The sequence below is a fragment of the Cydia splendana genome, chromosome 2 (genome assembly GCF_910591565.1).
Source record: "Cydia splendana chromosome 2, ilCydSple1.2, whole genome shotgun sequence".
In the NCBI taxonomy this organism is placed as follows: Eukaryota; Metazoa; Arthropoda; class Insecta; order Lepidoptera; family Tortricidae; genus Cydia; species Cydia splendana.
The window spans coordinates 31,018,885-31,031,883 of record NC_085961.1 but is presented as its reverse complement, the minus strand read 5'-3'; the positions used below and the strand labels follow the sequence as shown (position 1 = coordinate 31,031,883).

General features: G+C 43.5%; 2 protein-coding genes across 2 annotated transcripts; one reads left to right on the top strand and one right to left on the bottom strand.

Annotated features, from left to right (window-relative positions):
- Nucleotides 1–319: 319 nt before the first annotated feature.
- Nucleotides 320–7,455, bottom strand: LOC134806145 (WD40 repeat-containing protein SMU1). Its single transcript, XM_063779428.1, has 11 exons — nucleotides 7,258–7,455; nucleotides 7,003–7,069; nucleotides 6,548–6,691; nucleotides 5,949–6,063; nucleotides 5,243–5,431; nucleotides 4,737–4,912; nucleotides 4,264–4,413; nucleotides 3,290–3,484; nucleotides 1,454–1,667; nucleotides 980–1,164; nucleotides 320–577 (listed from the first exon to the last, which is right to left on the bottom strand). The coding sequence occupies exons 1-11, from the start codon at nucleotides 7,281–7,283 to the stop codon at nucleotides 479–481; spliced, it is 1,560 nt and encodes a 519-aa protein (XP_063635498.1). The 5' UTR covers nucleotides 7,284–7,455; the 3' UTR covers nucleotides 320–478.
- Nucleotides 7,456–11,073: 3,618 nt separating this feature from the next.
- LOC134800079 (uncharacterized) lies at nucleotides 11,074–12,746 on the top strand. The gene is made up of 2 exons (XM_063772550.1): nucleotides 11,074–12,327; nucleotides 12,644–12,746. Exons 1-2 carry the CDS (start codon nucleotides 11,224–11,226, stop codon nucleotides 12,671–12,673), a joined length of 1,134 nt encoding a protein of 377 aa, XP_063628620.1. The 5' UTR covers nucleotides 11,074–11,223; the 3' UTR covers nucleotides 12,674–12,746.
- Nucleotides 12,747–12,999: the final 253 nt, after the last annotated feature.

Here is a 12,999-nt window from a genome sequence, read left to right as displayed (position 1 = left end):
CTTATATAATTATAATCAAATTTTAATTCTTAAAAAGTGTCACCAAACATTACTGCACTAGTTCGTCAATGGGGTTGGCCGGTCGAAGTATTAAGTAGATGGCGCCATCATAGCTTGCCCTGTCAATCCCTAGAATTGTGTCAAATTTTGTTTTTTTTTTAATCCCTGGATGCCAGCTCTTTAAGGCAAATCTCATAGAAAAAGGGGTAAGCTATGATGGCGCCAGCTATGCAAACCTTTGACAGTTGCCAACGCCATTATAACATTACCGCACAAGTTCGATAATTATAATGCAAAAAAACACGGGTTTAATATCAAGGATTATGAGCCACAAATCGGTTCAATAAGTTTCACATTACGAGGCAAGTGTGTTGAAAAGTAATTAATTGAATACAATGCAGACTCCATGACAATATGCAGTGGAAGTGGCATAAAAGCTCCGATCGTTATAAGACACCGGCACAAGGAACAGGTTCGCTCAGGGCTTCCAGAGCTTGAGCAGGCCGTCCTCGCTGTAGGTGGCCAGCAGGTTCTGGTGCGGGTGGTGCGTCATGCCGATCACGGCCTTCTCGTGGACCTGGGGACCACACGGATACGCATATTAGTCAATATTTAAATCTTGTATAAGTAGAGGTGATTTTTTAACCACATGTGGCAGTTTAAAAATGGTTCCGCGTGTGTGTGTAAAGTGTATCATTTTTGAACTGTCAGCGAAGAGATGTCTGTGTCACTATAGAATAAGAAATAGTACCGAGTAGTTATATAACGAGGAAAGTTATTTGACCTCCCGCAGATGTTCAGCCACTCAAATTGGTCGTTGCGTTAATAATGTGCCAAATGCGCTGTCACTAGAGTCCGTCTAAGCTTATGCACCGACTCGAATACAATAGAACGACGAAGTTTACTTATAAACGTCATATTTTCTCAGAAATGTAACATTAGTGATGACAACTGGCACACTCTGTCCAAAGTGACTCACGTTGATGGTCCGCTCCAGCTTGCCGGTGTTGGCGCAGAAGGCGTACAGCACCAGGTCCTCCCCGGCGCAGTACACGAGGCGGCCCCGGGCGGACAGCGCGGCGCACGTCAGCGCGCCGCCCTCGCGCTCGCGCCGCCCCGACGAGAACGAGCGCACCGTCTGCCCGGCTGTGTTCATTATCACCACTGAAACCAAACTACGACTATCACAATTTGTCACTCATGAATGGCCAAGCATTAAACCCGTTAGTGTATAAATCAAAACAAGGATTCTTGGGGTGAGCACTGAGCAGGAGCGTTGACGGGAAATCGGCCTCGCCCGCGACCCCGAGCGGCCTCGTACTATACCAGTGTTGGTGCTGTTGCTGACGACAAAGTGCTCGGGGTTCTTGGGAGTGAGCAGTAGTGTTGACGCGGGCTAGGCCTCCCCGCGACCCCGAGCGGCCTCATGCTAGTACTACAGTGTGTTACATACCAGTGTTAGTCCGGTTGCAGACGACAAAATGCTCGGGGTTCTTGGGTGTGAGTAGGAGCGTGTTGACGGGGGGCTCGGCGCCGGCGGCGGCCTCGCCCGCGGCGCCGAGCGGCTTGAGCGTGGCGGAGCACTCGCCCGTGCGCAGCGCCCACAGCTTCACGGAGCCGTCGCTGCTGCCGGACAGCACGCCGTGCCCGTCGGGGGTGAACACCGCCTGTGGGAATTATAACTTGTAGGATAATAGACCTAACGTTCCAATCAGTGGTGTAGCCCACGGCCTCGCACTTAAGAGGACCTCGCGGAAGCCAACCCTTTTTATTACCTTGGTACACATTGAAAGAAAAGGGCCTTTTTCAAATGACCAAATGCACCGTTTTATACTTAAAACCTAGCTTTAAATATGAAGCATTTCAATAAATAAAACTTCCATATTTTAGGATTACTGCAGATATCGTTTTGAGGTGCACTGTTAGAAATCGGAAGCATATATAACCACAGACTTAAATATACCATAGATGACGCAAATGCATCTACTTCGCGTGTCCGAACCCCGACCAAGCGTCGCGGTTGGCCGTCGCTATTGACATTCCACGCGCGCCAGTTGTTGCAGCCGGTAGTCCGTAAAAAAATTAAAAATGCCTCGTTGCGTGATAATTAACTGCAACAGCCCAAAAATTGCAAGCACCCAAGGGCAAGGACATACTTCCTATCACAGGTAAGTCATTTTAAAATGATATTATGCGTAAATTAATTTTAAAACAATTTTTTAAGTAGTCCAAGTTGTGATTCCAATAATATACCTAAGTAACTATAGATTAACGTTACAAAACTATATTTACATTACATTGCGCGTTTGCTTTGAGCGTCTGATCTGACGTTGTGAGTTAAGAGACGATGAATATCGGACTAGCGATACTGCCGCGCATCGCTTCGACTTCGTGGTACAGGCCGTTTATCATTCGTCTGTCAAATTTAGCGAGTAGTGTTGTTCGTTCTACCGATCGCTTCTAATAAACGATTTTAATCGATATCGGACAGATTAATGATATTAACTATTATAAAAAATTTTTTAGTAGTTATTGATAAAAATAAATCATGTCCTAATTTAACACACCTTTAAAAACGAGGGTAATTTAAACATATACGATTACAGGCCTGTACACACCGGCTTGCGTGTGCGTGCCGTGCACGTGTGCGTGCGCTAAGTTGTTAGAGCCGCACACGCACACGTCACGCAAGCGGTGTGCCGTCTCTCATAAGGATCTGTATACTACAACGCCGCACACGCACGTGCACGTCACGCACACGCAGCCGGTGTGCACAGACCTTACATGTTTATATCGTTTAGTATATTTATAAATTTGTATGTGTTCAAAAAACTTTCATTATTTTTGTTTTCCACATGATCAGTCATAGATTTAGAAAATATCAGTTTCATCGAAGGGAAATGTTGGGAAGAAGATCATTCGTCTGTCTTTATCATTCGTCTGTTAGAAAATCGATGTCATTCATGACAATCGTTTTGTGATTTTTGGCGTGATTCGCGGGGGAGCGGGGAGTGAGCGAGCGAGACCGCAGATATAAAATCTATGAGTATGAGCAAGACAGTTGAACCGTAGCGGGGCAGAGAGGCATCGGTGTCTTTGAATCAGTTAGGATTCCCCATCACTAAATTGCGGCTGTGACGTCACAGTAGGTGGTAAAAAGTCGGCACCCTTGGTTTCAATACAAATCGTGATATTTGCTTTATCTATGGTATATTTATGTCTGTGTATATAACACTATTTTTATTTCAGCAATATACTTGAGGAAGCTGACGGTAGTGACGTGACTAACCTCGTTAACAAACGAGGTGTGCCCTCGGAACTCCTTGAGAAGCTTGCCGGACTTGAGCCCGTGGATGCGCACGGTGCGGTCGAAGGAGGCCGACAGCAGCTGCGAGGAGTCGCGGCTGAACTGCAGTGACGTCACGCCGCGGGAGTGCGCGCGCTCGAGCCGCCGCTGCACTGCGCCCGTTGACACGCGCCACACCTGCCATCATAACAGGTCAATTCAGACTGTTCAATATTTTACGAGGTCTAAATAAATAGGTAATATTTCAGAGCTTCCCGGCAATACCAAAACTTTTAACAAAGAACCGAATTAAAAAAAACAACGGGTTGCACTCTGGGAGTGCCGGCAGAAGTGAAAACTGAATGACATTGTAACAGTTTTTCGATCAGGTCACGTATTCGTCTTACGTCTTACGAATCTTACGGTCACGTCACGTGATCTGTCGCAAGTTTAACATTTTTTCCCCATCACAAAAAGTGCACAGAAGAAGTTTTCACTTCAAAAATACACCTGTTGTTCCGGGCAAATTACCAAATGTAACGGGCTACACCAGCAGTTCCACTTTACTAAAACATGCTTTCCGAAAATGCCAATAATATCTGAGGAGTTTCCTCGGTTTCTTCAGGATCCGATTTAATCAGATTCTAACTTGAACGATAACAATAGGGCCAAACCGTGAAGATTTCTCAAGTTCATATCGGTCCAGCAGTTTAAAAAATCTAGGGGAATATACAAACCTTGATGCGGCCTGCCCTGCCCTGCCCACACTGTGGCCGAGAGGAGACAAGCTAACACTTACTAGCAGAATGGATTGTGTATGCGCCAGCGTGATATAAAGCATTCGGTAGAAAGATATATGTACATTAGATGAGAGCGAACTAATGGAGGTCAAACTTATAAATGTCCTTCTATTCTGCAAACAAAAAGATTTGAGGAGGCGTCCCTGCACTACGTGTACATATTCTACATGTTCTAACCTTGACACGGCCGTCGTTGGCGCCGGCGGCTAGCGTGTCGGAGTCGCGCGCGAACGCTAGGCTGAGAACTGCTTCCTCCATGCTCATGTATTCCTCTTGAGCTTGATAACGCAGGTCCTTACGGATCTTGCCTGTTGTGAAGTTCCACACCTGTATACGATACATACGAGTATTACAAGAAACATATAAATATTAAATTGTACAGTTTCAAACGCGCGTTCAACAGTGTATCACATATAGATAGCTAAAAAAATGCCAAAAGTTAAACTCATAGTATTGAAGTCACATTTCACGCTACATTTCCGAATGCGTCATCTTCAAGTTCTTTTTCGACTCATTTATTTCTTAAATTAAAGCGCACACTGGCTCAGTCACTCAGTATATTCTTATGACCCTCAATAGTAAGAGTGTAATAGGCTAATAAGCCTGCCTGAGTGGACTACAAACTGACATGAGTATTTATTAGCCGTTACCTCGACTAGGCCGTCCACGGAGCCGGTGACAAGGTACTGGCCGTCCGGGGAGAACCGGGCGCACTCCACGTGGGACTTTTGCCCGAACTTGATGGTCTTGAACAGCTGCGTGGGGCACTGGTCGTCTTCCTCGTCTCGGATGGCGGCCTTGCCTCGGAACAAGTCGATGGTTGTCCCTAAGCGAGAAAACAAGGGAAAAATTAAATAAAGCGCGATGCCCCACGGTCGGAGGTTCACTCGCTCCTACATGCTGGGCGCCGGAGGCTCCCTTTATCCCAAAACGTTCAGTGCGCGCTTTGCGAGCTCTTATATAATGGTCACCTGGGGCGCTTCGTGTCAAAATGCTGGGCAAAAATGATAACCAAATTTTTGTGGCTTATTTCAAAGCTCAAATTTAAAGTGATCTGTCTGCTCGTAAACTTCGTGTCAACAAGATAAAACTAGAGATATTTAACAACTAAATGAACCATAAAGCAGCACTAGCGGCACGGCATTGTGATAGTGACCTGGCGGGAGCAGCCCCTGGTGCTGCTGCCACTTGAGCGCCTGCCCCAGCAGCGCCAGCAGGCGGCTGGAGGGCACGACGGAGACCTCGCCGGCGAGCGACGCGGCGATGGCGGCGCGGCGCCGCTCCTTGCCGCCGCCCGCGCCGTACGCCTCGCGCGGGTCGAAGTACGAGCGGGAGAGCAGGTTCTCTGCAACAACAAACGATCATAAAACGTGTTCTATTTTAACTTATACTTAATGAAAACAAAAATCGTGTATGTTGTGTAATATCCTTTATGACATTAAAGTACACACGTACTGTATTTCAAAACTCTATCGACCCAAAAGACAAAGATCTTAGTTTACGCATATTACCTTAATGTCAAAAAAAAATCCACTGGTTCAAACTATACCTCAGACCATTCTCAGCACAAGAAACTTGGCAGGACTTATTTTTTCAAAACGAGGTAAATACTTATGCAATGATCGAAATTAACGAAAACCGCGAGGAAAGGATAGGGATTGAAAAAGCATGCTACCTTCAGCTTTCTAGCTATTTTGAGTTTCTTTTTAGCTGCTTTTTAGGTATTGACATAGTTTTAAGGAACTTAGTAGTTGGGAGTGCTATAACAGCTGTATCTAGTTAAGGTTCAAATTGTCGCAGCAGCTGCCGCGCCGCGCCCAGCTCGATCAGCTCCAGCACTACCTTCATACAGCTAATGTTACCGAGGTGTATGTAGCGGTCCGTGTGGTGCTGCTTCATCAGTCTGCAGGGGTGCGAGTTGCGCAGCAGCTGCCGCGCCGCGCCCAGCTCGCGCAGCTCGATCAGCTCCAACACCACCTTCAACGATAACAAGCAGAATGTGATCAATGTTAAGACACATTGTGTTCTACTTATCTATGAGAATGATTGGATTTTAATGATGACGCCATTGACATTACTCCCAACAAATGTGCAAGTGGCATTTTATATCACTACACCTTATAAAACAAAGTCCCCCGTCGCATCTGTCTGTTTGTGTGTATGTATGTTCGCGATAAACTCGAAAACTACTAAACAGATTTTCATGCAGTTTTCACCTATCAATAGAGTGATTCTTGAGGAAGGTTTAAGTGTATCATTTGTTGAGGTTTTGCGTAACCCGTGCGAAGCCAATGCGGGTCGCTATAGTCATGATTAAATCACTTTGAAAACTTCACATCTGTATTTAGTTACAAATTGTATTGTACTACAAATGGCCATTGTACCAGTTTCAAATATGTGTGCCTTGCAACTTACTGCTGCCTTGTACTGGAGTATAAAATGGCTGAAAAGCCTTAATAACCTGTTCATACAGCTCCACCAGCTTGCGCTCCGGCAGCTTCAGTGCCGCTACACAGCCCAGTACAGCATCCCAGTGCCCACTGTTGATGTCTGCGCAGAATCCGTCCACACTCTCCACTGTGTTCAGTGACACACCTGTTTCTTCCTGCAACACAGAATAATTACAAATAGATTTAAGTAATTGCACACTATTTACAACTCAATGGCAAGATTATAATATTTGTGTCTTGAGACACATACATACAGATATCTAAACACTTGTTTTTATTGATAAACATCTTTTTACGGACTTCATAAGAGCTATAGAATACTGAGATTGATGATAGTTTACAAACAATGTCTAATACAAGATAAAATACTAAAATGCCATCTATTCTACCCATATAGACCCCACAAGTTTGTGACATTCTAAATAGCACCCACTTTATACACTTCACTCATTAAATAAATACTAACCTGCAGCGTCTGAAGCGTGCGCGTGAGATTCGACTCCTTCAGGTACTGCTGGATCAACCGGATCACGCTGCAATAACCACACACTCGTATTATGTATCAACAACAGCCCTGTCAAATAAATCTAACTTATAGCGACTTCAGAAGATGTTTGAACGACTTATCGTAAAGAATAAGGTTTACACACAGCCTTAGTAATTAAAATGTAGATGAAAACTTAGAAACAAACGAATCGATTGCTAGAAGTTCAATACTCACTCTGCGGATTCTATTTCGATAGACATTGTGACTTATTTGTCTATCCCTGTAATAAATTGATTTTATAATAATAAAGCTAGTTCGTTATTATGGTCTAATCCACTATAAGTTGAATAATTTATAGCAATCCGCTCATTAACTGACTAATATTTATTTACGTTTTGAGGTTATGCTAAGCTTTGCATTAACTGTCAATGTCAAATCGAAGTAAGTGTTAGCCCCCATTCGCACGACAGCTTTTTCAACGCGCGTTAAAAAAGCGTTTGAATGACACAAATGGATACGTGTGTATTTATTCACACGACAGCGGTGGCGCTTTTTATCAAGCGTTGTTGGATTTTCGACTTTAAGCCTTGGACGTTAAGTCGAAATTAGAGTGCAGACAGATTCAAGCGCTTTTTTAACGCGCGTTGAAAAAGCTGTCGTGCGAATGGGGGCTTACGGTCGCGTTCGAACTACAGAAATTTCTGACAATCCTTGCACATAGCGCATGTATTTGAAGCTTGCTCATCTGAGGGGCTACCGCAAAAACCGAAATTCGCAAATTGCAGGGATCTTTCTCTTTTACTCCAATGAAGGCGTAATTAGAGTGACAAAGAAAAATGCACGCAATTTGCGAACTTCGATTTTCGCGGTTATAGCCCTGAAGGCAAGGGCTACGTATGCGATTGCGAAAAACACGCCTAACCCTTTAAACGCTACGACTATCGCGTGCGGGGTGACATCGTGAACATTGTCTGAATGAACGAAGGTTGATATGTCTGGCGGTGAAAGGGTAATGCTTAAAACTTCCGCAAGCAACATGCGCTCCAGTGATGCAGATGCCACTGCACCTTTGTTTCTTTATAGCATTACCCCGGCTACACACGTAACTATAAATCGTAGCGATTAAACTGTGCAGTCCGAACTGCGCAGTTTTATCTACCGTGTGTATGACAAATCGTTGTCGATTATCGTAACGATTTGTCATACACACGGTAGATAAAACTGCGCAGTTCGGACTGCACAGTTTAATCGCTACGATTTATCGTTACGTATGTAGCCGGCATTAGTATGGCCTGTCCGCTTTTCTACGATAAAGTACGACTATAGTAACTAGACTATGGCAAACTTAAGCCCGCTATGACGAACGCGATTCGCGCACGAGTGTGGAGGGGGCTTTAAAACGGCCGAGCTATTTGGCTATAAACTCGATACATATTATTCATATAACCTTCGTCAGAACCCCGACAATATACTATGCGCAGTGTTGAAGGATGGATAATGAAACATGATTTAATATAAGATTCTTTTATTTTATTTTAAACGCTTAAAGCTTAAAACTAAAATTACACGTCAAATAAGGAGCCCGTTCGCGGCGCACTGCGCCGCTATCTAGTGATGGGTATACTAATGACAGGCTCTTTTATGGCTCCTCTACACGAATGGCCAACGCCGGCCAATCCAAGGAACGCATTTATGCATTAGAGGGAGCAAGTGATATTGCTATCTCAGTCTACCGCATGGCTGCGTCCCTTGGGTTGGCCGGCGTTGGCCATTCGTGTAGAGGAGCCATTACAATTTCTCTATATACTCGTATATTAAGTAGGACAGGTAGCCCCCAAACCCCCATTCGCACGGGAGCTTTTTCAACGCGCGTTATTAAAGCGCTCGAATCTGTCCACACTCTAAATTCGATTTAACGACCAAGGTTTAAAGTCGAAAATCCAACAACACTTGATAAAAAGCGCCACCGCTGTCGTGTGAATAAATACTCATGTATCCATTTGTGTCATTCAAACGCTTTTTTAACGCGCGTTGTAAAAGCGCCCGTGGGAATGGGGGCGTAGGGGACCATTGTGTTATTTTGTTTGTACAGTCGGGAGGCTCGGGCACCCCTTTGTAAATCAGGACGTGTAGAAGGTACTTAATTTTGTACACGCCCAGGCTAATGTCAAACGTTATTTTGTTTAGTTGTCAGCAAAGAGTATAATAATATATGTATAGTAAGTTGTCAGTGTCACATGGCGTCGACTGTTTTGTGACTGGAAGACGAAATATTTTGATGTGATTTCGGAAGAAATAACATCGTCATCTACAAAAAAAAGTATCTGTATTTATATTTAGACTATCTTTTTCCCGTGGCTTCGTCTGCGTGGACTTAGTAACAGCAGCTAAAGTAAGTATAGCGCCTGGATAAAGTCTAATGGCAATCATTCAATTTGAGCATATGCTAAATTGCTTACTTTTTGCTTTCAAAGTTTATATTAACGTATAAATAATGTTGAAACATTAGACGGCAAGAAACATTTGATTTTATTAGTCATGTGATGGGGTGGGGTGGGGTGCCTAGTGTTAAAGGGAGGGTTGGGCATGCCCAACGCTCCCGCCCCTACTGTTTGTTTTGGCAATCGGTGATAAAAGTACTTTTGTATGAATGAAATTATAATGAACGGACTTATTTGCATCTCGATGTTTTATGAAGAATTACTTAATACTCAATACTTAAATTCCGCCAACGCACTTACAACCCCTCTGGTATTGCGGGTGCCTATAGGCGATGGTAATCGCTTACCATCAGGCGATCCGTCTGCTCGTTTGCCTTCTACCACTTATATCATAAAAAACCTTTGATGATTAATTTTAAAATTTTAATTGTTTTACTAATTATTATAATAATTTATTCTAGAAAATGCCGTTTGCATTTAAAAAGAAGAACAAGCGACGCGAAATCCCTAAAGATTTAATCTTACGTGCCATTGAAGAAGTTTCTAAGGGAGCACAAATTAAAACTACTGCAAAAAAATACGACATACCCAGATCAAATCTCCAACGATATTTGAAACAAGGTACTGTAAAAGATGTTTCTTCTAAATACATATCTAACCAGTTTTTCACCGAAGATGAAGAAGAAAAATTTACTAAGTATCTCACAACATCTTCTAAATTGAATTATGGACTGACAAAGATGCAAACGCGTCAGTTGGCTTATGAATATGCATGTGAATTAAATAAAAAAATACCAGAAAATTGGATTAAAAATAGAACAGCATCAAAAGATTGGATAAGAGGATTTCTTAAACGACAGCCCCAGCTATCAATAAGGACACAAGTCTCTCAAAAGCCACAAGCAAAGCAAACAATACAAAACAAAGTACCAGCAGCACCTTTGATAAATCGAAATCAAAGTGAAGTGGATCTCACAAGTCTGAGCAAAATAGTAGTTCCCGGACCTTCACAATATAAGTCTCCAATTCGAAACCTGAATCTAGAAACTATGGTAATAACTCCAGATTTCGTCAGACCATATACAAAGGCTGGCCTGAAAAAACTAACGGGCATGAATAGAAAGAGAGGAAAAACTAGAATATTAACAGACAGTCCCGAGATGAGAATAATAGAAATTGCAGAACAAGAACGACAGAGAAAGAATAAAGAGAAAGAAGACAAACAAAATAAAGGCAAGGAAGCAATACCTTAACTAGATAAATCCTTAACATCAAAACAGCAGAAAAAAAGCAAAATAAGCAGGCAACACAAGCTATTCAGCTTACTGTGGGACTAGGTCGATCTGTGTAGAATTGTCCTATACTATTTATGTAGGATTGAGTGAAATGGAACGTTTTGTGTATGAGTGAGACAGAATGAAGATCATGTCAACAAGTATGAAAGGGATAGCATGAGTGAGTTAAGTCGTTTTAGTTATAAGGTGCAGGCCGTCCGCCATTGGGATATGTTTGGAAAAGCTAACACACAAGACGTGCCGCTATGTTACATTTTGATATTTCTTTAAATACTTCTTTTAAATATATAAAGTTCAGTAAAAAGTGAGTTTTAGTTTCGCATCCACTTCCTACAGTGGTGTCAGATGTGGGAGTGACAAACGAACAAAGAAAAAGACGTACCGAGATTTGCCGTTGTGACCGCGTGGTTCGAAAATTTCAAGACGAATTACGACGTCGAACTACGTGAAGGCAAGGCGTAAACATGTCTCCAAACAAACGTAACGGCAGACAGCAAGACTACAACGACGGAAATGCTGAAACATCGCGAGATGGCATGACGATGTTGCATCTCACGGAAGGGCTGATCCCCAAGTTCACTGGTCAAGATAAGACGTATCCTGCGACCAGATGGGTTCAAGACGTCGAGGACAGCTCCGAGCTCTGTGGGTGGACTCCGTTGCAACAGCTGTTGATGGCGAGGCGGTCGTTAACAGGAACGGCGTTATTGTGGTACCGGGCAGAGCGCATTTTTAAGACGTGGGACGAGTTTAAAGCCGCTATCCTCAAGGAGTTCCCTGATAACATCGACGCGAAGGCTATACACGAGCTTATGAGTTCCAGACATAAAAAATCAAGTGAATCGTGTTTAGAGTACTTATTTACCATGAAAGAGTTGGGTAAACGAGGGAAAATGCCAGACTATGTAGCCATTAAATACATAGTAGAAGGAATCAAGGATCAAGAAGTAAATAAGATAATGTTATACGGCGTTACGACATACAGTGACCTGAAAGAGAAGCTGAAGATTTATGAACAATTGAAATCAAACATGGCGAGTTCGAGTTCAAGCCGAGATACAAGTCGTTCGAAGCAAATTGAGAAAAATGAGAAGACGCACGGGCGATTCGTACGTTGCTACAGCTGTGGAGAAAAGAATCATTCATCAGCAGACTGTCCCCACAAGGAGAAGGGCCTGAAATGCTTCAGATGCGACGATTTTGGGCATATTGCATCTCAATGCAAAACGGCTGTATCATCTTCAACTGCAAGTACTTCAAAGAGTGACGTGAAATCAGCAACGAGTGGTGAAGGTGGCAGCACTGGGAAGAAATGGCCGACCGGGACGAATGGCGCTAGTGTCGCAACGAAACGTGCTTTTTACGGTTCGACGAGTGATGGTCACATCCCTAGTAGCGAAGACGTGATTGGCGAATCGAGCGCAATGGCGGCGAAGCATTGTCTACTAGCTGTCATGGCCGGCGAGGTAAACAACACGAAGCGGACGATTACACCGAAAAAGAAGCCTGTGAAACGAGTTCATGTGTTGGGAAAAGATGTTATAGCGTTGGTTGACTCTGGGTGCGAAGTAAGTTTGATGACAATCGAGTGCTACAACAATTTAGGTGCGCCAGAGTTTGACAAAAGTGACGATTTCTTAACGGGATTAGGCGAGAACCAGGTGGATTGTTATGGACAAATCTGTTTGGATATTGAAATAGACGAGTTGTGGTATAAGGACGTTAAGTTTCGTATAGTTCCTAACCGTACCGTGCCGTACAGTATGATTCTCGGTGAAGATTTCTTGTTGCGTGTCAGACTTGTTATGGAGTCTAACAATGTATGGTTAATACCGCTTGATAGGTGGGTATGCGAGATAAGGGTGTGTGATTCTCTTGTTACAGGTTCTAGTGCAGACATTGAAAAACGGGTGAACGACCTGGTGGAGTCATACGTACCGCGTAAGACGAAGGAAGCGCCTGTCAAGTTGAAAATTGTGCTAAAAGATGACATCCCTGTTGCACAACGACCCCGAAGACTGGCTCCAGCAGAACAAGAGGAGGTTGACCGACAAGTGACTAAGTGGCTTGAAGACGGCGTGGTAAGGGTAAGCTACTCAGAGTATGCTAGTCCTTTGGTTCTTGTAAAGAAAAAAGACGGTAGCATTAGGGTATGCATTGATTACAGACGACTTAATCAGAAGATTGTGAAGGATGAATATCCTATGCCTGTAATTGAAGATCATATAGACAAATTGGTG

Coding starts and splice junctions, on each gene's coding strand:
- LOC134806145 (XM_063779428.1), bottom strand. CDS start 7,283: ATGTCTATCGAAATAGAATCCGCAGA. Junction 5,432..5,948: donor GGACCGCTACATACACCTCG/GTAACATTAGCT, acceptor TTGTTGTTGCAG/AGAACCTGCTCTCCCGCTCG. Junction 1,668..3,289: donor ACACCTCGTTTGTTAACGAG/GTTAGTCACGTC, acceptor TAATTCCCACAG/GCGGTGTTCACCCCCGACGG.
- LOC134800079 (XM_063772550.1), top strand. CDS start 11,224: ATGTCTCCAAACAAACGTAACGGCAGACAGCAAGACTACAACGACGGA. Junction 12,328..12,643: donor TGGTTGACTCTGGGTGCGAA/GTAAGTTTGATG, acceptor CTCTTGTTACAG/GTTCTAGTGCAGACATTGAA.